Source organism: Myotis nattereri, assembly GCF_964212035.1.
Source record: "Myotis nattereri genome assembly, chromosome: 7".
Taxonomy (NCBI): domain Eukaryota; kingdom Metazoa; phylum Chordata; class Mammalia; order Chiroptera; family Vespertilionidae; genus Myotis; species Myotis nattereri.
Window position 1 is genome coordinate 89549886 of NC_138082.1, and position 25550 is coordinate 89575435.

Below are 25550 nucleotides of genomic sequence, written 5' to 3' on the forward strand. Positions count from 1 at the left end.
ATTTAGATGGCTTCCCTTCAGATTGTGCCCTGTTGTCTTTGCCCTCATGCCTGAAATGTCCAAAGCTCTGTTTTTAGAGCACCCACTACTGTGTTCTTCAACACAGAGTCCTAGGAAGAGTAGAGTAGGAGAAGTGGAGTGGATGGGAAAAGCCTTCTGTCCAATCTGACCCTGCTCTCCCAGGGATGTGAGCAATCCCAGCTCAGCTTTCCTGGAGTCACTTCTAGAGACTTGGTTTCTTGTTTGCAACCTGAGGATGTTGAACGGGTGGTTCTAAGGTTTCCACTCACTCCCTCGTTCTTTGGGTATCTGATACTGAACACATATTCTTATCACCTATGTTCTCTCTGGGCGGTGAATAGGCATCTCTGAATCATTTCCATTGTCATGAGAACTGTAACCAAGCATCTACATTTTAAAAGACCGTATTTTATGAGTTCAGAGCATAAGGAAGGAAAGTAGGCCTTTCCCTACCAATATCTTTGTAACTACAGGGAATTGAGCAAGAGATTCTATAAATAATGATATAAAAATAGTAAGTAAACAGAAGATAATCCTGTTTTATATTTTTTAAAAACAAAGCCTAATTTGTAAAATCAGGGTACAACAACCAATCCATTGAATATCCCTCCTTCTCTCCCCTTTTCAGAAAAAGGATAAAAAATACTTTACAATGAGAATGCCAGGTCAATGCTGAACATTCCCAGGAATTGAGGTAGCTAAAACTTTCTTGGAGATGATAAAATGAGAGACGTCATATGTAAGAGCCTAAACTGGGAGCTGGTCCGTGGTCTGTGCCATGGGAATCATGAGAAAGCCCTGAGTGAAGGCAGGTTCTGAGCAGCACCTTCCTCCAAACACATCCACAACAGGTTTCCACCAAACTCGAAGTTTGTCAAATGTTGACAGAAATCCAATAAAACCCACCCCATAGTGGAGGAGACTCCTCCAAAGGAAGATGTTACAGTTCGGTGGGCAAGGAACATCTAACAGAGAGAACTCCGAATCAATTAAGTCTTTGGCACGGATCAGATGAGCTGTCAGAAATGGAGCTTATCTGGTACAGAGGGGCCAATTTCAGAGATGCTGTTCTGCCTATGGACACAGTGCAGGAAACACCTTCATGGTCTGAATGTGAGTGCATGATGGATGGAACAGACTGAAATGTACTAAACAGTGAGCTAATGGTCTCCATGTTTGTCAAGCATTCCTAAGCATGGACTCCATTATCACTTGCTCATGGGCCATGGGGAATGTTAGCCAGGTCTTAACACTGAAGAAAATGTCATAATTGACTAGGCTGGAATGGGGAACCTGCAGAAGTGAGAAGAACAAAATTCCCAGATGGCTTCATTTGTGTCTCATGATTGAACACAAGTTCAGTTGAAGTTGTGAATGTACATGGCAGACATCAGACCTTAGCAGCAAAAGTTAACTGTGCCCGAATTTCTCATCTTATCTCTTTGTTAGGGACCCACTGCCTTTTCAGATGTCTACTTACTTGCTGGTCTCCTGTTGGCTGCACACACCACAGGCTATGGCTAACGGGGCCGACACTGATGATTTGCTCATAGGTATTTTTCAATTGTGAGCACTTTCCTCCAGTCAAGCCTTGGGCAGTGATGACAGCCACCATCTTTCTCTAGTCGTCTTGGTTTGGCAAATGCATTCCTTTGCATTCATTTCACTGCCCAAAGACACTTACTGCCTGTGATAGCAATAAAGCCACTTAGCTATTTTGTGACAGGCACCATAAAGTTATCCTCAGCTCTGCATTAGATGATAATCTGAAAATAGAGAAGCTACAGACAAAAGGCCTGTGAGGAGAATGCAAGGTCAATGGCCCTGGATGTGCAGTAGAACTTATATGCTTGGGCTGTGCAGTCTCAGACATGGGACTGGCTCCCAGGAGCTGTGTCAGTACCAGGGCTCTGGCAGCCTTGGCCTCACTACAGTGACATACTTGGTTTGCTACACCTGCTGCTCTAGTCATTGTTTCCCTATATGACCATCAGGCAAAAGCCCTCCATATGCTTCTGATGTGTGTGTGTGGAAGGTGGTAGGGTTTGGTGTCAGCTGGAAGGGTACCTACTGATAGATCAGAAATCCATCTGACCAGTCTGGGGCCCAGGATCTTTATCCCAAGAGTCTCTCTGCTAGATATTCCCCAATAGAAAAAGAGGAGGGCATTTAAAGAGTGAACCACTCTGCTGTAAAAGGACCTGAAGTCACAGATAGTGAGGAAAGAGTGAAGAAATAAAATAAATTCACTATAGTCAAGATGGTAAATTACTAAAATCAAATAGGTTGAGGCTGAGGAGACAATTTTAGTCTTTTTGTTGTTGTTGTTTAACTAACCTGAGAACTTAAGCTTTTGAATTATTCACTCCTGATTCAATCGCTGAATATATATGAAACCTCCAGATAACACCTTAATTACTCCCTGTAGGACTTAGCAAAAATTTTACATGTACTGTCCACCTGTCATGTATTCTCAGGGCCGTTTGACATCTGTGATCTAGACCACAAGTCATCTGGAGGATCACCATCTCAGGCCAATCCGGAGGCTGATAATGCTGGCCTGATTCTTCTCAAGAATATATTATTCATCCTAAGAACCCTCACTGTTTCTTTCTTCTTTGGAAAACTCTGTGTATCACCTGGTGGTGTTTTCAATTTGCAAACCCTAAGACCCTTGAATAAATCCTTATCATTGATTTCTAGCAAAGTATCCACTGTTCTTGAGTTTGTTCAACATTAAATTAACAACAAACAGATTGAGAATAGGCCTTGACCAAAGGTAGAATTAGTTTGATTGCAGTCAGGTCAGTAGCTAGAGGAAGGGACTGCATTGGTGGGCAAGGGTGGTGATGGATGGGCATCTAGCCTACTCCCACTGGGACTCCTCAGTGCTCTACAGCCAACTCTTGGTACATCCCTTCCTTCAGTTGTGAGTGGAGATGATATGTCAGATATGGAGGAGCAGAAAACAAACTTTTAGGCCTCAAGAGAATGCAGCAGACCCAGCTGAAGTTCTGCTTGCCTTGACTGACTTTAGAGTCTCCTAAATGTGACATTTCCAAGGGTTATATCACTGTGCTGAGCTGTTATTTATAAAGCATTTCCATTGGGGCTGTGTTTTTTTTAATCATCATCCAGACATGGCAACTCCCTGGTGAGTGGGAGAAAAGTTAGCAGTGCAAATCTGAGCTTCAATTATGAGGCACCAAAACAAAGCCAATCAAGCATTTATAAGCTGTAGGGGAATGCTCTTGATTTAATCTAATTTGTGGGAAAAGATTTCAAAGCCAGTTCTTGATTTTCCAAATGAGTACAACCATTTCTAATTTGATTTGTCTTCAAACTATCAGGACTGACTAGCATCTGTCAGCAAATGTAAGGGAAAGGCTGCAGTGTGAACTAAAGCTGTCTTCCCAATTTACAAACTAGGGAGAGGAGGGGACCAAAATAAATCTCTTTTTTTTATGTTTGTGGAGAGATAGGCTCCTTCATTCTCGAGTTGATTTATTCAACAGATTCGTATTAAGTAATTCACATGGGCCCGGCTAGGTCCTGCTGGGAAGAGTGGGAAGGACACAGCCCAAGAGACAGGCGGGCTCAACCCTTGTCCTCCTGGAGCTTGCGTTGCTTCTGGACGGGGACCATGCCACCGCGCTGTCAGTAATGCTGGAGAGAAGTCTGTTGCTGGAACAGCATTCACCAGGAGTGAGAAAGGTGCCTTTTTGATTTGATCTGTGCTTGGGATGATAAGTAGCAAGGAGTGGAGTTGTGAGCAGGAATAGATTAAAGGGTGAGAAGACAAAAAGTGCATTTTTAAAATTTAAGGTAGACTAGTTGTTTGTCATTAATCTATACAATGCAACATTTTGTTTCTGCCAAAAAAAAAAAAAAAAAAAACTTCAAGGATAGAAATAATTTTCCTTGGGTTTTCATTTGTGGGACACTCAGGAGAGAAGCATCTTTAGATTGGAGGGAATGCCTACTCATTGGCCAAAACGTAGGGCAGGCTCGCAGGTGTTCCCTCACACAGCCCTCTCCTCTGACCCTCTGTGAGTTGGCTGCCTACACATACCAGTAAATGGAGCTCCAATGAGAGCCACAGACCACCTTTGGCCTTAGAGACTCTCTCCTGCCTTTGCCTCTCCTGGGCCTACCAACTCCCACTTCCTGCTCCTCCTGTCAGTGTGTGTCTCTGTTTCTGACTATTTTGTGCTTATTCCCTTTACATCAAAGATGAACACTCCCATATGAGTTTTTGGATTTTGCAGAGAGCTCCTTTTACCTAGAAATAAAATCCAGACTTTGGGAATTGGAGAATGGAAAGTCATGAAAAGTAGACCCATGATTGAAGTGATAAGCCCTTAGTTTTAAGGCACAGGATAAAGCTATAACTTTATTCTAAACATTCGCTATTTTTTGCACTAAATATTGTGCAAAGCTATATAAAATATAAATTAAGAAGCTTAAAAATATTAATAATATTTTTTGGTACTTAACTTTCACTTCTAGACATTTATTTTCAGGAAATAATTTGACATTGGACTATGATTTATACAATAAGCATTGTTATTTGTAATAATAAAGACCTGGGTCTAAAATTGAAGAAATACTTAGATAAATTATGCTATTTCCACATGACATACTCTTTTGCCATCACTATTAGCAATGTTTATGGTAAACATAAAGTTGTTTATAATATAATACCAAATAAAGGAAACAGGATACAAATTTGCCCATATAAGTAGACCTGAATAAATAGGTAGGTATAAAACAGAGCTAATTTGTAAAATATTGACTGTATCTAGGAAGTGGAAGTATATCTATTTTTATTTACATAATTAAATTTTTCTCAATGTTTAATTTATTACAAAGAAGAAGGTTGGTGAAATAGCTTTCCAAGTATTTCACTTAAAAGCTTTCATTGCAATATTCAGGATTAGTAACTACTATCAAGGGCATTAGTGTGGATTATTGAGGAAAAATAGTCATTAATCTAAGTAGGGATAGAAGCAGCTAGCTATGAAACCCTCATTTGACTATTATTTTTCAAATGGTTTCCACTTCTGAGTAATTCCATAATTGTATGTTCCCTCTACTGCAATCTTTAGTTGTGTGTCTATTCTACTCACCGCCAAGGTAACAAATTATTACAGTAGTATAAGGACAAAGGAAGACAGTATTTGTGTGTGTGTGTGTGTGTGTGTGTGTGTGTGTGAACTTTTTCCTTTGGAGTAAACTTTCTTTTCTAAACTACTTTGCTTGTTCCACACACAAAGCGACTGTCCACTCTATAAGCACACATTGGTGCTATTATGACCACATTCTCTTTAGTGAGGAACAAAAGTTCTGAGATATCAAAACACAGTGTGTGCTTCTTGGTTCTTGGGTAGAGATTGGAAAAAGAGCAAATAAGTGTGAAGAGCAACTTTCACCAATTAGCCTAGAAAACTAAGTACATTTGTAGCTCAATAATAAGTACTTTATAAAACTCAGCATTTCATTTGCATCAATAATGCTTTATAAGATGGCAAGAATCATATGTAATTATGATTATTGCTATTATCACTATATATAAACATTAAAAGTTTTTCTAATGAAAATGATTTGAAAAGATAGAGCATGCACTACATTATGTAAATTTGTGGTAATAGATAGTCTACATCAAACCACAGAACTTACATGCATACCTGCATAACCAATTGACAAAGACAATAGCAGAGTGAAGGCCTGGGGAGAGGGGAGAAGCAGGGGCTCAATCAGGGGTTGGGGGGAAGGGGACATCTGTAATATTTTCAACAATAAAGACATTTAAAAATCTGTTTAATATAAATATAATGAAAGCCATATATCCAATTAAAACTTTTTGGTAGTCATGAAAAAGAATTATAGAAAAAAATCTTAAGTAGATTTATGATCATTTCACTATGTATACAAATATTGAGTCATTATGTTATATATGTTATATACCTAAAAATAATGTATTGATATAAAATTATTAAATAAGTAATTTTTAAAAAGTAAAATGAAACATATTAACTTAACCTTAGTTTGAATATTGTTTTTTTAGCTCAATATATACAAATATTATTTAAACATGCAGTCTGTATTAAAATTATTGAGATTTTTTCACCCTTATAACACATCTCAATTTGACCTAGCCACATTTCAATGCTCAATACCCACATATGGCTTTACTACCATATAGGACAGCACAATCTAGAGCCTTGCTATAATGGTGATGTTAGAATTGGGCTTTCCTACTGTGACACTGAAATAGAAATTCTTTCATTTCTTATGTGAGAACTGCCATACTCTGACCTTAGTATTCAAAGAGATTTTGGCAGAGAAACCTAGTCAAGACTCAAAGTCAAATCTCCTTGCCTTTCCCGGTAGAGGAACTCCAATTTATGGTCAGCTGGGTGACCACATTTCCCCGCATGCCCTGCAGGTATTAGTGGCCAGGTGACTGGGTCTGGCCCAGGAGGTAAGGCAGGGCAGAAACATTGTGTGGGGCTTCCTGGGAGGCTCCCTGAGGGGTGCTCTCTCAGCAGGCAGGACACTGCTTTAGCCTTCTCTCCTTTTGCTCTTCTGTAGCTGTGCATGTGGATGGAAGGCCCATGGTTCTGGAAGCCTGTGGTACCTTCAGGGTGAAGCAACAGGGTAAGAATGGCCAACCATAAGGATCCAAGCATCAGAGTCCCTAACAACTTCAAGGCCAGTCTAAAAGAAGCTAATTTCTTATTTTTATTATTATTTTTTTTACTAAGCATGAAGGTTTCTAATGATTGAAATTTCTAATTAAGATGAAATGAAATTAATGTATGTTTTGGGTAAAAGAGGGTATAAATTATGGAAATGCTATTTTTGAGGGAATTACAACAAAAGTTGTAGAAGGCTTATGAAATGGAATCTTTAGAAAGAAAATTTCATGGGCGATAAGGTGAATAAGATTAAAATGAATTTAATTAAGTGAATTTAAATATCAAAAGTAAGGTCATGCAAAATTAGAGTTTGGTTTCGTCTTTCCCTATTAAAGGGACAATTTTCCTGTACTGATTGGTTTACTCATAATAAAATTATATAAAGTTTTCTGCCTAGGAAGCAAAGATTCTGTGTTTTACCAAAATAATTTTCTGTGCTTTATGTTGTCGTAATCAGGTCCTGACTACTAGGAAAACTGAATTTCGTCAATAGTAAAAACTAGTTTTGATAACAAATAATTCAACCTTTTTTATTTGTCTTTTGAAATCTTTTATTGTCACTTTGGTTAAGTGACTAATTAAATATTGTTTCATAATGATCTGTGATCTTGTTAGTCAAATGTCCAAACCTTGTAATATGTTTGACAAATTTCTCAAAATTCAAAGTTTAGATGAAGTCTTTCCTTGACCTGGAATACCTCAAAATATTAGTTTTTTTGTTCTTATAAAAGAGAAATATTAAACTACTTAGGTGTATTTGGTGAATTAAATTGCATAGGCAGCATTGTAAAGTAAATGATGAAAAACTTCCAGGGTACCTATATAATAAAAACCTAATATGCTAAGTGGTCATCTGGTTGGCTGTTCAACCAATCAAAGGGTAATATGCTAATGGTATGCTAAGGCCATTCAACTGCTTGCTATGACATGCACTGACAACCAGAGGGAAGAGTCTCTGACCAGTAGGTTAGCTTGCTGCTGGGGTCTGGCCGATCTGGACTGAGCAAGATGGGCCGGACATACCCTGGAACCCTCCTGTGGTCCCTCCCTGGCTGGCCAACCTCCCACATCTCTCTCTGGCCCATTCATGCACCAGTGGGGTCCCTCAGCCTGGCCTGCATCCTCTTGCAATCCAGGACCCCTTGGAAGATGTCGGAGAGCCAGTTTCAGCCCAACCCCACAGTCCAGGCCAAGGAACCCCACAGATGTATGGATTCATGCATCGGGCCTCTAGTATTTTTACATGGGTAATACTATCAGTATATGTTAAAAAAATCATATGAAATTTCTAAATTTCTGACATGTCCTGATATAATATTTTCAATTGCAATTATAGTTATCTCAGAATGTTGTGTGTTATAAAGAAAAGCAAAAAAACTTTTTTTAAATTTCATTGTATTTAAACCTTTAACCATGTCATTCTAAGGTGTTTTTGTTTTGTCATTTAAAGATAGTTCTTGTTTTGCTTTGGTGTTTTTGCAAATCTGTTTCATCTTTAGAAGGATCCACTGAGGGGTCTCTGACTTATTCTAAAATACAGGTTTCTGATAAACTTTCAGATCATACCTTTAAACTGATGAAGATTTGCCAAACTCTAAGAAAAACTGGATTCATAAAACTGGTAACAGGAGAGAAAGATAAATAGGAATTAATTACATGAGACTGAATGAATTGATGAAGATGATTATAATTTTTAAGACTTTTTGTTTAAAATATTTGATTGTTTTTTAACCTTTTATTTTCCAGAAAAAAGGAAACATGTTTCTCCTAAACTACATATGACTTAGAGCAATTCGATAAATTATACCTTTTTAAGCAGAATTAAAACATTTATCATTTTCTCCCTACTTTATCCCTCCAGAATTTAAAAACTCAGTGAGTATTATTTTCATAGTAATCTGGTCATTTGCCTAAGTTTAATAATAATCTATTTGCAATATGACATACACAGAAACTGTTATATTAACAAAACTTTTGCTTGAATGTCATGTTTGAGAGGAGCATTCATGCTCTGAAGAAACAAGAATGACTATGAAAGGCCTTGGAAAACAACAGCAGCCTTACCAGGTGAGTAAAGAAGTCAACCTCTGGCAGGCATAGAAATATCACAATATCTTGGGGAACTTGAGAAGAGAAAAATTGACCCAAATCTAAAGGTACTCTAGGCAAAGTCTGACATCAGAAATGCTCTCCACTGTCAATGACTCAGGCTCAAAAGCTATTTATAATCTGCTCTAAACATTAACCTTTTTTTATTGTCTAAAGTTTTACATATGTCTCCTTTATCCCCGATTGACTCCCCCCTTCCCCCAGCCATTCCCACCCTGGGCAAGCCCCAACTGCCCGAGCATCTGTGTCCATTGGTTATACTAATATGCATGCATACAAGTCCTTTGGGTGCTCTCTATTTGTTTTGTCTTAATATTTTTGTTGATTTTTAGAGACAGAGAGAGGGAGAGGGAGAGAGACATAGAAACATCAATGATGAAAGAAAATCATTGATCTTCATTGATTGGCCACTTCTTGCACACCCTCTATGGGGACTGAGTCTACAATCCAGGCATGTGTCTTTGACTGGAATCAAACCCAGGATCTTTCAGCCCACAGGCCCACGCTCTATCCATTGAGCCAGACAGGCTAGGGCTAACCTTTGTTTTTATCTTGTTTCTACAGAAGTGCCTCCTATTGAGCACCTGATTGCTTACTTGCAATATAGGCTAGGAGCCCACCTGCATCATTCCCCTGGAAGTGAGACACAATGCTGAACTGAGCAATCTACCCATTTACCTTCCGGATCAGAAACTTCTTATTCAAACTTAAAAAGGCAAGACTAAAGGGGAGCAGAATTTGACAGCCCAACATATGCCTTTTGAGATATTGACTTTAAGCTGGTTATTAAGAAGCAAGAAACTAGAAAAAACCTTTGATACCCCCCTCCCCACCACCACCACCTGCCTAAAGGTATTCAGGTAGAAGAACCTGCTGCAGGAAGGGAGCAGCCCCCGCATGCTCCCCTCAGCACATGTGAACCACACGCAGACGGGGGGATCCAGCAGCGTCAGTACCCTCCGTGGCCATGGTTCCTGGCGGCCAGCGGGACCGTCGACCACATGTTGGCTCTTTCTCACCTGCCTGGTTTCCCTTTGAGGTCCCAGCCCCGCCTCCCTCTCCGAAGTCCAGGATGGCACATGAGCCTCACGGCCAGTGTGTTCTGGAGTTTCCTTTCCTTGTGTAACCCCGTGTGTACACATGTGGTAACTTTGCACATTTCCTCCTGTTAAGCTGTCTCATGTTAATTTCATGATTAACCCATCAAAAAATAAAACTTAGAAAGACTAGAGGAAAATTATTTTTGCACCTCTGCAATAGGTAGCTGATACTAGCAAAGTAAGTGGTCTCCAGATAATAAATCTTAAGTGAGTATTATGGGCTGAATATTGAAGCACTATCCCCTTGTATCTACGAATGAGGCCATATTTGGAGATGGGGGCATTAAAGGGGTGATTATGACAAAATGAGGCCATCACAGTGGGCCTTACAAGCCAATCTGACTGGTGTCCAGATAAGAAAAGGAAATGTGGACAAAGAATATTTAAAGATATTCCTTTAAAAATGAAGACTAAAAAACATATATTTTTATAATATTGTGGTAGGCTTTGTTGAGCAAGCGGGTACTTTTTTTCTTTCTACTTTTCTGTTTTTACCAAAATTTCCTGTACTGTGTAAACATCAATTTTTAATGGAAATGAGGATTGTATATTATTTTCAAAATACTTCTGGGTTCATCCATTGGTTGCTTAGTTATATGACTGAGAGGGCTGGGGTTCCTGTGTTTTCCCAGAGCAGCGTTTGCCCTGATCACCTCCTGGCTCTCCGAAACACAGGGCCACTGCTCCCTACAGGGGGTGTGAGGGCTGCAGGACATCTCTCTTTAGCCCCCAAAATCAGACAACACAGCACAGAAGGCCAATCCCTCATTATCACACTTAGGTTTATGGGTAAAAACATGAAGAAAAGATCCTTAGATTGTCCTACTTCTTTTCGGTGCTCATCACACTGAATTAAAAGTCTGATACATTCACATGCTTCCCAGTTTACTAAAAGCATGTGGAATGGGTCATTACTCTGTTTCCAGGGTGAAGCATTATATTTGCCCAGGCATGTGGAATGAGGAACACGCATCCAAGGCTGCCTAGAAAACTGGGGCATCTGCTGGTGCAGCCGGAGCCCCACTCGCCTCGGGGAGCTGGCACTGAGTGGTCCTTTCTCAGTGCGATCCTCAGCTGTGGCTGCCGCAGCAATCTTCACAGAACTCTGTGCTCGCAGGCCTTCACCGTGCAGCGCCCAGAACTCAAGTGAATCGTGGGCTTTAGGGCATTCCACCATCCCAAATCCGTTCAAATGTGCATTTCCACCAGACACATCAGATGTGAGCGCTGGAGGCTAAATGTGTCCTCTCAACCTCATTCTGGTCTCTGAGCTACTTTCTTACAGGCATAGACAATCTTTTAATTTGCATTAAACATATTATTTTTAAATAGCTAAGACAGATTGGATTGATGCAGTGAGGGCAGATATGAATGCCTCTCAAAGGACCTGCTTTCTTGGCTGAAGCAAGGGGAAATTGGGACTTCTTGTGTCATTAGGAAGGTCGCCACGGGAAGAACGGGTAATCCTGAGGGATGACGGAAATGGAGTGATGAGCTCAGCTAAGGTATTAGATGAAACACAAAAACAATAGTGAGAAATTAAAACAATTTCAAAGGCAGAGGGGGAGCAAGCTGCATGAGAAAACCTTTAGGTATAATTTGAGTTTTGTGAGAATTGTAGCATATGCATATTTGGCACAATGTGTGTCCAGTGGTAAATTGTTTGGGTACTTCCAAAGCAAGTCTACTCCAGAGGGCCCTAATCTTTGAGGACAAGAAATTCTCTCTAATATAATTCCGTACATAGATGCCTAAAGAGAGTGGTTGTACTACCACTATATTTTTTATTAAGCAAATATGTAGTGACTGAGTTAAATAAATTGTATTTCACACCTTTGTGAGACATGCCATTATTGCCTAAGGCTGTGGCAGGCTACACTGAGTCATGAACATGTGTGTGCCTCCCTTTGTGTCCCCAACCCTTTCTTGTCGATGTCCAAGGTATCTAATTTTTAATCTAAATTTTCAAAGAAAAAAGGTTAGCTTTCTGAATCTTAGCTCCAAAGCCAGCTTCTTTGTCCTGATGTTGCTATTGGAGTTGGACCCTATAAACATTTCTCTTTCGTGCCCTGGCCAAAAGTTAGGCTTTATAGTAGAGGGTATGGAGGGGCACTGCAGGGTTGGGGATCGCCTTTGGAGATACTTCCCTCCCACCCGGGTCCCTTTCCTCCATTAGTGTTTGTCAGTGGGAGCCCAGTGGATCCCCAGAGTTGAGCTCCAGGTGTGCACTCAGCCCACACTCCTCATTGGTGAGCTTCCACAGGCAGCTGAGAACTATGCTTTCTGGCGAGCATCTTTGCTGTCTGTGGGCCGCATGATTCCCCTGGCAATCATGACTCCCTGGATCTCAGCCTGGGAGGTGGGCAGGGGGAGCTCTCTTGGGCATTAGTTTCTTCAATATACTCTCTTCATCTAGAGGAAGGACCTGACTTCTTGTACTTGATATTTCTAAACCCCTCACAATCCTCTTACAACATTTTAATAGTTAAGCATCTTCTACTAGCTAACAATATTTATATTAAAAATTTCCATTTCAAATAACCTGCACCATGGCAGATATGGGTGTCCTCTAAATCTTGTGAAAGAAGGTGAGAGTTTCTGAGAAGTAGCCCATAGCCCAGCTAGCCCACATGGAACTGCTTAATCAGGGTCCTGGTGACTGAACAAGGAACACTTACATAAAATGATTAGGGTTTTGTAAAAATGGAGAAAAAATTTAATTTTATCTACTATTCTCCTAATTCAAAGTTTAACCTGAAGCTCTTGATTGTGGTTCATGGAGGCCTCAGCACATCTCTGTGCCCCTAAAATGTTATTCAAAATAAAATGTGTACCTAGTTTTCATTATATTCTTACGGAGGTGGGTGTCCTTAACATCTTAGTAATCACTGATCTGCAGTCTTCGGTGTTGCACTTGCAAAAGGCTATTTACAGAAGAGGAGAGACACAATCACAGAACTATTTCTTTGTGGGGAACGTACAATAAGAAATGATGAGCAAAATGGGGTAATAAATATAATTGTGACACTGTTATTAACTGTTAGTGATTCAAGGCCTATATTATCTCAGGATTGACTGTTATATCCAGATTCTATAGTTATTATGCAGTAGTTCTGAGGTTTAACCTTACTGGCTTCAAGCTCATATCCTTCCTGGCCAGTGTGGCTAAATAGTTGAGCTTTGATCTATGAACCAGGAGGTCCTGATTCAATTCCTGGTCAAGGCACATGCCTGGGTTGCTGGCTGGATCCCCAATAGGAAGGCAGCGGAACAATGATTCTTTCTCATCATCAATGTTTCTCTCTCTCTCTCTCTCTCTCTCTCTCTCTCTCTCTCTCTCTCTCTCTCTCTTTCTCTCTCCACTCACTCTCTCAGTGAAAATATATTTAGGAAAAATTTAAAAAATGAAGATCCTATTCTTTCTCAACACATAACACCTTTATCTATAATTACTGTCACATATTCAACACTGTGAGTTACACAGAAAGCTAAGGTTACTTTGTGAAACTTTCAAAATACTTAGGGTGATAGGAAAAACTCTTGCAAACAATTAGACTGGAATAAAACATATTGTTCCCTAGAAATACTTGAGCTTTTGCATAGACATTCCTCTGCATGGACTGCCTTCTTATCACCTTGGAATTATTTAAGTGATATCATTCTTCAATGTTCATGTCAAGTTCCCACACTCTCATTAAGTATTGCTTGGCTAACATCCCTGTGACCTCTCCTTCTAAACCTGTAGGCTGCCTGTGACTTTGCCAATAGTGAGCAGTGGCTGGTAGGTGGTATTTGGAAGCACTGTCAGCCTCTCAGGCTGCAGGGCATGAGGTGTAGTCAGAGCAGCGAAGCAGAAAGCTGTGGAGAAACCAGAGGTACTTATTAAGAGCAATCAATGTGGTGAAACAAACAAAAAGTACACGTCAAACCACACAGTCAAGTGCGGCGAGAAGAAGAGGGGTGGCCATCAAAATGGTTGGTGGGCAAGAGAGCAGGAAGCACCTGTAAGGTTATGGCCAACGTCAGAGCATCAGCTTTGAATTTTGAATACTGAAATGGTGTGTGGATGCTGGAGCACAGAGAGGTTTAACCAGTTAACGGCCACGATATTTTGAATTTAATTAAAAAAAGGTCCACTGCTTGCTTCTATAGACACTTATGGCATACAAATGGTTAAAGTTCCTCATCCATTAAAGGCAAGGATCATTATTCATGAACACAGTAAGTACTCAAAAACATTATTTTGATGATGATGATGAATCAAGTGCTAAGTTGCATCATATCACGTAAATGTGTGGGTGACAGCAAGGAAAGTATAATGGACCTGAGAGCCTGAGAGAAGTTCTGAGGAGAAGGTGAATCTGAAAGGCACTAACATGGCGAGTGACAGCACATTCTACGCCACTATTTTCCTAAACCCATGGATTCTGCTTATGAACTGTAGCACCTACTTTTATCCAGTTTGCACCTGGCCCCAGGACTTCCTAGCACAGACAATCCACTGGAGAGGACTCGTTCAGGGTGGACATGCAGAGGGCTCACACTAGTACACCCTAACAGTGGTTCCATTTTTATAATTTTAAAACTTTCCAATTGTTTGTCCCAAAGCCCCTGAAACCTAGGTTTCTCTGCCTGACTTCCAGTTACTCTGAGCCTCTCCCCAAGGCAAAATTCAAGGTTCCCTGGTTGACACAGGTTTGGGGGCTCCACAACCCTGCTCTGCCTCTGAGAATCAGATAAAGATTTTGAGCATCCCTATGGTTCAGGGTGTACTGAAGAAGGATGGCTAGTTTGGGGTTGGGGCATCAAATAAGATGAAGAAAGGTATCTTAGCTGGTGTGAGAGAGCACAGAATGAAAGGCTTAGAGGAGGCCATGCATAGAGTGAGTTCCAGGAAGAGCAGATAGTCTATGCCTGGCTGGGAAAGAAGAAGCCCTGGTGAGAAACTATGTGAAATAAACTTTTATATATTGGATTAGGAAGGATTCAAAACCCAAGCTCAAAAGTTTCTATTCACCTTGTAGAACTACAAGGGCCATTGCTAACAGAGGGCTGAGTTTCTGAGAAAGCATTTAATCCCTATACAAGGTTCTCATCCATCTCCTTAATCTTCAGAGGAAGAGTCTGGCAGCCAGATGCCAGAGACTAGACACACTGAGAGCTTTGGGACCAGTTAGAAGCTCATGCCAGGGTTACAGCAATCTGGGTTCAGGAATTAGGCTCCCCCCAGACACTCCACCCTCTGCTGCCACTTTTCTTTCTCTTGCCAAAGGCAAGGATTGTGCCCCTAAGCTCTTACATGCAAGAGGCACCCAAGAGAACATTTTTTGACAATTAACAAACTACATAGGGGCCATTTCTGAAACATCTCATTGGTCTTCAATTCCCAGGTCAGTGGCGCTATTCATGAATCTGTCCAGCTTTGAATTGCTTTCTTCACTTTGACATGAAAGTCATTCAGGGCCCTAGGAAAAATAGATGTATAATAAAAATAACAAAAGCTGATAGTGTAGTATTTTCCAGAAGAAGAGGAAGAAGACTGTGAATGACTCAGTCATTGACTATATATCATTGACTTTGCCTAGTCCTGAGCATAAGTACCTTTAGTATAAAAAGTAGATTATAATGTCTGCCTCTGTCTGCCTCTCACAGATGTTTTAGGGACATAAGACCTAATACAAAGGCAGGTCCATCTGTCATTCCTCTCACTGTCCTCTGGAATTAACATTGACATTGTCTATAGGACAGTTCTCTGAAGCAAAATGTCTTCAAATGAAGGGACTATAATTGGCATTATTATTGTGGAAAAAATAAACATGCTCAGCTCATTAGCTGAAAGTTTGAATAGAAACTGAGTTCATTCCAACTTTAATTTAACCCCATTAAAATCATTTGAATATTCAAATGGCTGGAAAGCATAAGGTGAAACTGGCAGGAGACTCATGTTCCTCTGTACACTGTGTGGGGGTAGGGAAGTTGGTAAAGACTTTAAACAATATGGGTTGAGTCACAAAATATATATTTTTGTAATTATTTATGGCAGTAAAAATCCAAGCCTAAATTTAACATGATAGAATATTAAATAAACTATGGTGAATTTATTTAACATTTAAATGAGGTATTGATGCTTATAAATAAATATATTAAATAGTTTTAATAAAAATTTAAAGAGAGAAAGTATTTAATGAAAATATTAACCATAAAAAACAAGATATAAAGCTTTCAATAAAATATGCTATATAAAATATGCTATATAAAATATATATTTAAAATATGAAAATTATATATATATATATATATATATATATATATATATATATATATATGAATGAATGGTGTTTTTCTATCTGGCTGCTGTTTGTGTGTTCTGTATATTCCAAATGTTTTTCAGGAATATATATATATATATATATATATATATATATATGTGTGTGTGTGTGTGTGTGTGTGTGTTTTAGCATTCTAAAGTAGTTTTTAATAACTTCAAGTAATGATTTCCTTATATGAGCTAATGAAACAGGTCACCTTCAAAAAGAAAGTTATAACACTGATATAAGGTAGAATAATTTTCAGAGAGGATGACCATTTTATTGTTATTTTATTTTTTAAGTCTTAAGTCATATGATTTCTCATATGACCTTGAAACTATTTCAGTTTTTTCAAAGAAAGAAAGGAAGTAACTCCTCTGGATGCTAATAACTTGGAAATAATTTTTCCAGGGAATGAGGAGCATAGGGTGTAGAAGCAGGTGACGTGAATGTCAGGCTGGTCAATGGCCGTGGGAGACAGCAGGAGTGCTCCGAGAGAAGACATGATATGTCAGTGCTTTTTCAAATGATGTCTTCCATCAAAGCAAAGTATAATTTATCACAGAGCAGGCCCCAGAGATGAAACATGATCCCAGGGACAAGCTCAAGAGATTATAGGCTTCACTAGACACAAGGGAGTCTTCGCTGAGCAATTTTCATGAGCTTCTGGGTCATAGGAAGGTAAGACAAAGGTTGCTAGACGTGTGTGTGTGTGTGTGTGTGTGTGTGTGTGTGACTTCAGATGTGAATGTGTGTCTGTTGTCATCTGTACACTTATAAGTTTCTGAGTGCATTTCTTTGGCTTCAGAAATGCAAGAAATAAACAATTATGCTCCAATAAACAATTATGCTCCAATAAGGTGAATGACTGAGAGAGGGATACAGAAGGTAATAAACTTCCCCATCCCCCACTGTTACTTAGTATGTTTATTATTCCCAGTCCACTGGGTAACGTCTTTTCTAAAGGCTGTATTTTTATAGGAGCACATCATTTAAGCAAGTCTGGTCTAGAACTGGTCATTAAATTCTCTCAAATGAATGAGATGAATAAGTTTTGTAATGTCTTTAACCCAAAACTCACTTAATAATTTATACAGTCTTTGAGTAAACTAATCTTCAGACTCCGGAGGTAAAACATGAGCTCTCTCCAATCTACTTTGATTATAGAATGCAAATTGTATGTGATCCATCAATTGTCTATCTAAGATGACAAATAAAAAGTCATTTGCATGCCTACTTCAGTCAAATGGAGGAGTAGAAATTTTTCTTAATAACAGGTCCAACTTTTTGAGTGCTTACTGTGGTGGGCCTTGTATTGTGCCAAATACAGAGTCAATCTTCACAATAACACTTTCAGTTTGATTCTATAACTGTCCCTATTTTACATCTTTAATTTTATTTAATATCATTTAAGATATTTAAGAGAGAGCATGGATTGGGGACTAGGAACCTAAGCAGTTCATCACCCCTTATGTTACTCTGGTGCTGCCAGGAGCAGTGAGCTGAGAAGACTGTGCTGCTTCCCTCTAGACTGTTTAGCAATTTTAGCCGTAATGGTGTGGGCATCATTGTAAATGCTTCGTATTGGCCATCGCCCATCCATTGCCTTGATTTCCATTATTTGGAGACAAAGGCAAAGAAGTGAATTGACATGGTCAGTTAGCTCCAAAGCCAATGGAGCTTTGTAACCAGAGCTCTACTATAACCATTTTATTTTGTCTTCCCTTCTATTGAAATCAAAGCACATTAACATGAACATTTTTACTATGCTCTTTTTTTAAATAAAAAATAATTTTAAATTCAACAATAAAATAAATTGGTGAGACTCCAACCAACTCCTAGACAATCAGAATTCCCCTTGCCTCTGGGAGAGGTGATGTAACAATCAGAAAGCATCATTTATTATGAAGTGGAAGGTATGAAATTAATCATTCTCAGGAAACTAGCAGGGCAATATTTTCTTATTTATACAGTAACACCCATTACAGGTACTGTACACACATTTCAATGGGCCATTCACTTCCTGATAGTTTATTATATAGCGGTACATTAGCATAGGATGAAAGATTTGAGGAAGAATAGGGAGGTGTTTTTTATGTCTATTTTAAGCTGTTAGTTTTACTGCATTTCTGGATGTGGAAGATCATCTTATAGTCAAATAAAGCTATAAAGACTAAATCCAATTATCCCGGTGGAGCAGCTACTCAATCTCTAGGGAGTGGGCAGGTCCCGAAAGGAGGGAATGACAGATTGCATGGGGGACACTGCTACTTCAGCCACTGGAGGGGCCGGAGCTGGATGCAGCCCAGCCGTGTTCCCTGGAGCCTCGCATCACATTTTGTAATGCATGGGCATCACCATACATGCACAGCATTGTGTTGGCTCCTGAGTCTCCCACAAACTCTGAAATCGCCGGGCCTGGGAGAGCATCGGTGGGCACTGGAAAAGGACCAAACACCATTCCTTTAAAGGTCCTCACTTAGCACAGAGGTGACTCAGGGACTTGGAGCGAAGCTGACTTTGTAGTTGATACTGTGTCTTGGGGAAACTTTAAGCCTGACTAGGGAAATAAAAGATGTTGTAATTATGAGTACAAACCATTTTTTTCCCACATGGAATTCTAAAGGCGGAAAAAAGACTTGGGTATACGTGTGTGTGTGTGTGTGTGTGTGTGTGTGTGTGTGTAGTGATCTACAGTCCCACTTAACCAAGGTGATGAAAGTTATTTGGAAGAAAAATATGTTTTTTTTTCCATTTAAATTATGAAGGTTAAAACTAAAGGTTGTCTACCTATAAAGTAAAACAGTTTTCTTGGGATTTTTTTGCAAGTACATTAGGACTGAATGGAGTCTTTGTGCCTCCTAATAATAATAACACCAATTAGGTTCTGAGGAATAAAGTATGCTAGCAGAGTTTTAGGAAACTTGGCAAGTGCTTTGGTAGTTTAAACTCAGCAAAACATTTATTACATTTTTAGTTAATGATTCTCACAAAAAAAGGTAAGTTTGCCAATATTTGGAAATTCATGGGGTTTTTCCTTGTCCTTCCTTATTTCTCTTTTTTCTGCACCACAAACTCAGTGACTTATCTAATATATCTGATTAAAATATTTCTAATACATAATATCTACGAAGACTTCCTTCGGGAATGTTGCCACAGGGACCTGATTGACAGCCGAGCTCAGGCATTGGAGGAGGAAGAGCTCAGGTGCTGGGCAGTGACAGTGAGCAATGTTTGCTCAGCTCCTTGTTTTCCAAATTGCCCTGCCAGCTCCTAGCACTGCAGCGGGCACTGCAGCAGGCATTGCAACAGGCCCTGCATCAAGCAGAGCTGCACTGCCTTCCCAATGTGCTGATGTTCAGGACAGTCACCTAAGCTACACTTCTAGCGGGTGTGATCCACTGCATTGGCAGGTGGAGCTCGGTGAAACTGGTATCTTATAAAATGTCTCCTGGGCGTAACATTGGGGGATGGATGGCATTGTATGTATGACATGGCTCCAGTCTCCTGGCCTAGACACAGGGGAAGAGTCATTAGCAAGCTAATGCTTAGCTTCATGAGGAGACAGGAGCCTAAGCACATGTGGTGGGAGAGTTGTCCGGAGCCAAGGGCTGGGCCAGAATCTCCTAGAACCACAGGCAGGGAACTAAACCCCTTAGCATCATCCACACTCTACATTCTGAATAACAGTCAGGCATTTGGCATTAACTTCTTAAAATGTTGACAACTTTAACCCAAGTGCGATTTCCCCCAAATAACCTTGCCTCACACGCTGGAATCCAATGGGCACATTAACAAATGTGCTAACTTGTGGAACCCCAAAATAGAAATTTCAGTTAGAGCTTATACTCATCACAGGAAAGCAATGCACTTAAAGGTCGTGTAAATCTCAGTTTGACCAGATGGCCCAGTGACCAGATCGCAAAGAGAATCCGTTTTTTCCTGTCAATGACATGGGTTTTAAATGCATGTCAGTTAAGGAACTTCTGCTTCTGGGAAGATGAAATAGTATGATTTTCCTTATTTCTACCACAAAGAACAACGAAAATCCTCCACACATGATGTGTAAAACAGAACTAAGAATATGAACGGTGGAGAGAAGAAAGCCAGTACATGTAAGTGTTTTGAGGCCCAAAGGACAAGAGGGTGAGTTCCCTAGGTGTTCTTTTGGCCTTATTTGTCCCAAACTTGTTGCTGAAGAAGCTAGAAACCCAGAGACCAACTGGTGTAGGACAAAATCTACATTAGAAGTCTGTTCTCTGTCATCAAAGGGCCAGGAAAAGGAAGCACAGTGCCTCAGAAACCTTCACATGATAATTGCTCTACGCAGGCCAAGCACCACAGACACAGCAGGGCCCCACCACCCACGACCCGCCAGGCTACCCCAAGGCGCCCAGAGCTCCCAGCCAGGTGTCAGGGAGACTAAGTAGGGAGCTGGACTTCAACCCTTGCAGACCTAGGAAGCCTCTCCTGTGAGACCAGTGGAGACCACATGTCTAGGACAGGACTCAGCAGTAAGGAGGGACCCCACCCAGTCCCTGCAGGGATGGCATCAGAGAAGGTTCAGTGACAGGCCAGGACTTTCCCTGCAGCCCAGTGATAACAAGGAAAGACAGTGATCATAGACAGAAAAGAGCATGATGTATTGATAAAATGGCCAATCCATGAGGAAGAGACAACCTTTACTGTTCCCACCGAACCACAGAGCTGTACACATATAACCCCCCCTTCCCCAACTGACAGAACTGGAAGGAGAAACCGACAAATCGGCAGGTATGGCTGGAAATAGCATTAGTGAGCACCAACCATGTGCAAGGCACCTGCTAGGCATTGTAAATGCTCTAGTGACAAAGAAAAAGGCAGCCCTGTTCTGCAGGAAACTCACCGTCTATTGGAGAGGGGAAATATTTAGTGATTAAAGTTTATTTTACTTGCTGAATGGGAATCTCAAAACACCAAAAGTTTAACTTCTCGTTCAAAATGCCCTATGTTAAGTATCAACAATAACAATTTGATAGAATCACTGGTTCTGTTGTTTCATTTCCCACAGGTAATAAAGACAATCATGTTGGCCCAGTGTAGAATGCAAAACTTACCCACAGCTGCCACAGAAATCATAGCCGGAAACATGAAATTCCCCAGGCACCTCTAATGCCTTGGTTTCTCCCAGTAAAGTAATTCACACTGACCCCGTCCCTGCATCTCCTCCCCTCTCCATGGAGGTGGATGGGGCCTCCAAAAGGATTATAAACATACGGTGAAGAGTGCCAAGGGTGGGATGTGTAAAGGGTTAGAAACCACCAAGCTGAGAAGATGCCGACTTACCACGGTGTAAATCTGATGCTTCCTCCTTTTAGCCAGGTCAATTATGTTGATTCCATTGTAATAGAGGTTTTCCATGCATCCCTGGAAGTTTTTCTTTAAAAAGGTCCCAGGTTTGCCTGGTACTGGAATTCCTCCAAAACTAAGCTTTATGAGGAGAAAAAAAAAAAAAATGGAACACCTTAGTTACAGTCTCTGAAGGAACAGGAAAGAAAAGTGGGTGAATTTCTGTAGATTCAGCTGTAGGCCTGAGCCAAGTAGCTCAAGTAATTACAGCTGCCACTTGATTACACATTTAAAGGATACTGATTAGCCCCGTAAAAATAACTGCAATTGATTGCTTTTAAATAACTATGAAACTACTCACTTCCTTTTGGAACTGTTTTAATACTAAATAAAACAACAATTTATAGAAAGGAAAAAAAAAATCAACATTTTTATTTTTATCTCTGATGCAAATCTCTGAGAGAATGTGGCCAAACTGAAGCCAAGGGACCAACAAAATATTCCTCTATTCAGCTACAGAGAGACCTACTATAAAACCTGCATTTACATCCCAAAAAAATCACAAACAAACATGTGCATAGTTGTTCACAGATTATGTTCAGTAAAGATGAAAAAAAGGAAACTTCAAATAGCCCATACCCACCCCCCAAAAAACTTTTTAAAGAAAACCATCAAGAATCAATAGTATGGAATCTCACATAATTGTCAATAATGGTATTAAATATTTGTGATAAAATAGAAAATGAGAAGAATATTTATTGAAAATGCAAGAGTTATAATTAGATGTAAAATATTAGGTCAACAATAAGAAATGGAGCTTATTTCATATGAATTGGAGGGGACACACCAAAACTATTATAATAATTGTCTCTGGAAAGAATATGGGATCCTAGTGCTCCTTGCCACTTTCCGTTCCAGTAAAAATTACCACAAATTCTTTTTGTAATGAAAATATTATTTAAAAACAAGCATGACCTCTTATGAATACTCTGCCTATTATACAAGATAATCATTCATTTCTGGAATCATGTTTATCCCAACACCATTTGAGGAGAAGCCCTATTTTCCCCACTGGTGTGACAAGTTGTCTTCATCATACTTGTAGACTATATTGATGACTGGGGGTGCTGCGGGAGAATGTATGCTCCCAATCAGACTGTCTCCTTAGATCAGAGGTTCTCAACCTGTGGGTCGCGACCCCTTTGGGGGTCGAACGACCCTTTCACTGGGGTCGCCTAAGACCATCAGAAAACATATATATAATTGCATATTGTTTTTGTGATTAATCACTATGCTTTAAATATGTTCAATTTGTAACAATGAAATTGGGGGTCACCACAACATGAGGAACTGTATTAAAGGGTCACTGCATTAGTAAGGTTGAGAACCACTGCCTTAGATGAATAGCTAAGTGATATACGCAAGGCTACTGTTAAATGTATATTTTTCCCCATAAGTTCAACACTATTTTAAAAAAATGTTTCTTTATACATGTAACATACAATAAAGTTTATTTATCCTATTGCCCACTTTTACTTAATATTGCTTTACTCTGTTAAGAGAATTATTTGATATACGTACTCATTTTATTTTAAAATTTCATTTCAGAATAGTTTTATTTAAAATAGCTTGTTGAAAATTTTTATTGAAAATTTATTATATTCATTAACACATTGACTTGGAGAAAAATGGATATTTTTTTGAAATATTTCATATTCCTGTCCAAAATCCCAGTGCCTTTTCTATTTTAAAAATATTTTTGTAAGGCCTTGTTCCTAAGGTTGATATTTTCTTTCCCTAGTTCACATATTCTTCATTAATTAAGTCCTGTGAATTTTATTTTTTAGAAAATTTTCATTATAAATTATTTTAATGAATTAAACATTTTATTATTTGTTAATTACCAATGTTATTGTTTTCTTTATCCAGATACTTTATATTAAATAATATAATTATCACTGCATTTTTGAGGTAATTATCACATGACATATTTAAAACACTTAACTCTTGCTAGTGATGTCAGAGGAATGGTGGTGTAAGGGCGCATCTATCCTCTCCCTCTAACGTTAAAACAAAATAACCACCGATAATTCAACAAAGAAGTCCCTGCTCAACAGGAATGCACGCCTGAGCGACCTGCACACTGAAACAACTAAGGTGGGCTCCTTGGGGTCGGCGGGGAGAGGAGAAGAGAGAGAAGCGGGACAGGGCTACAGCACAGCGGCATTCCTGCAGTGGAACCGGGAACTGGCAGCAGCAGGCACGGGCACTTTCCTCAGCCGGTGGATGCACAGAGGGCTAACCCAACCCGGCGCGTGGCTGGCCGTTGGAGTAGCCACTGGCGTGGTGGCACTGTGTGGTCATGCACACAGGGAGAGAGTGTCTGAACCATGGGGCCTGTTGTGAATGGGACCTGAGATGCATGCTTGAGCTGCCAGTCAGCAGACACCTTCCCTACAGAGTTGCTCCCCGCAGCTGGGCCTGGCTGCAGGCTTTCAGGCAAAGAAAACAAATTGCAGAGCCCTGCCACCAATTAAACTTCCAGGTCTCACCTCCCGTTGCCCTTGGAATTGGCTATAGGAGTATATTATCTGTAGGCCAAGAGCTGTTACAGTAGAAACACAGTTTCCCTCTGTGACTGAGCCCCAGGAGGGGTGCTTGGGTTGAACCCTTGGAGGTCAAGGGTTGCCATTTCTGTGAGGGGAAAAACAAATCTCGCACCCAAGCAGCAGAGGCTGTACAGCCCTACAGAAGTCACAGAGGCTCAAAATTGTGAGGCCACAGAGGGTAAAAATCTTGCAATTTAACTCCATCAAGTGGAACAGAGTAGAAAGACCTCCTCAGAGATAAATGGGAAAACAAAGAAGAAAAGCGAACACCATGAACAACCACCACAACAAGGATGACCAGAAAGAAAATGAAAAAATCTCCCCCAAACAGGCTGGAACACATGGAATTATGTGCGTTGAATGACAGAGATTTCAAGATTGTGGTTCTGAAAATATCTAATGAGATGTGAGAAAATACTGACAGGCAATTAAACACACTCAGAAAAACAAATCAATGAACAAAAGTAAATTTTAAAAAATAATATAGCAGAAATCCTGGAAATAAACCAGGCAATTAAATACATGAAGAGTGAGCTGATGTGCATAGAAAACAGAACCAACCATTTAGAGGAAGGAACTAGTGATATTGAAGACAGGAATCAAGAAATGATGCAGAGGGAAGAAGAGAGAAACCTGAGAATAAAGAAATACAAAACAGCCCTACAAGACCTCTCTGATTCCATTAAATAAATAACATCAGAATCATAGGCATAGCAGAAGAGGAAGAGAGACCGTATGGAACAGATAGTCTATGAAAACAAATGGTGGATGAGAAGTCCCCAAATCTATGGAAAGAACTAGATCTTCAAATCCAAGAAGCAAACAGAACACCCAGTTACATCAATCCAAAGAGGCCCTCTCCAAGGCACTTGGTAATGAAGCTGTCAGAAATTAGTGACAAAGAATAAATCCTCAAATCATCCAGCGAAAAGAAGCAAGTGACCTACAAAGGAAAACCCGTCAGGATTTCACTGGATTTCTCAGCAGAAACTCTATAAGCCAGAAGAGAGTGGAACCAAATATTCAAATGTCTGAAAGAGAGACAGTACCAGCCACACATATTATATCTAGCAAAATTTTCCTTTAAATATGAAGGAGAAATAAGAACATTTCCATACATACAGAAGCTGAGGAATTTTATCACTAGAAAACCTCCATTGCAAGAACTACTCAAGGGAGTTATTCTACCTGAAACAAAGAACATAAGGTCATAATGCTATAAGTTGGATTGCCAAAAACTCACAGCATAAATAGGAATAATTTGTGACAATAAAAATATACAAGGAGAAGAGGGACAGGTATGAACAAGCGAAGGAAGATGAACATCAGATGCACTCAAAAGGGAAAAAAAAACAACAACACTATGGTATATAT

General features: G+C 39.8%; 1 protein-coding gene across 1 annotated transcript in view; it reads right to left on the reverse strand.

Annotated features, from left to right (window-relative positions):
• Positions 1 to 25550, reverse strand: part of CNTNAP5 (contactin associated protein family member 5) — an 865111-nt gene that overhangs the window by 417424 nt on the left and 422137 nt on the right. The window contains 1 exon segment of the mRNA XM_081095918.1: positions 21565 to 21708. Within this exon segment, the coding sequence (XP_080952044.1) occupies positions 21565 to 21708 (144 nt within the window).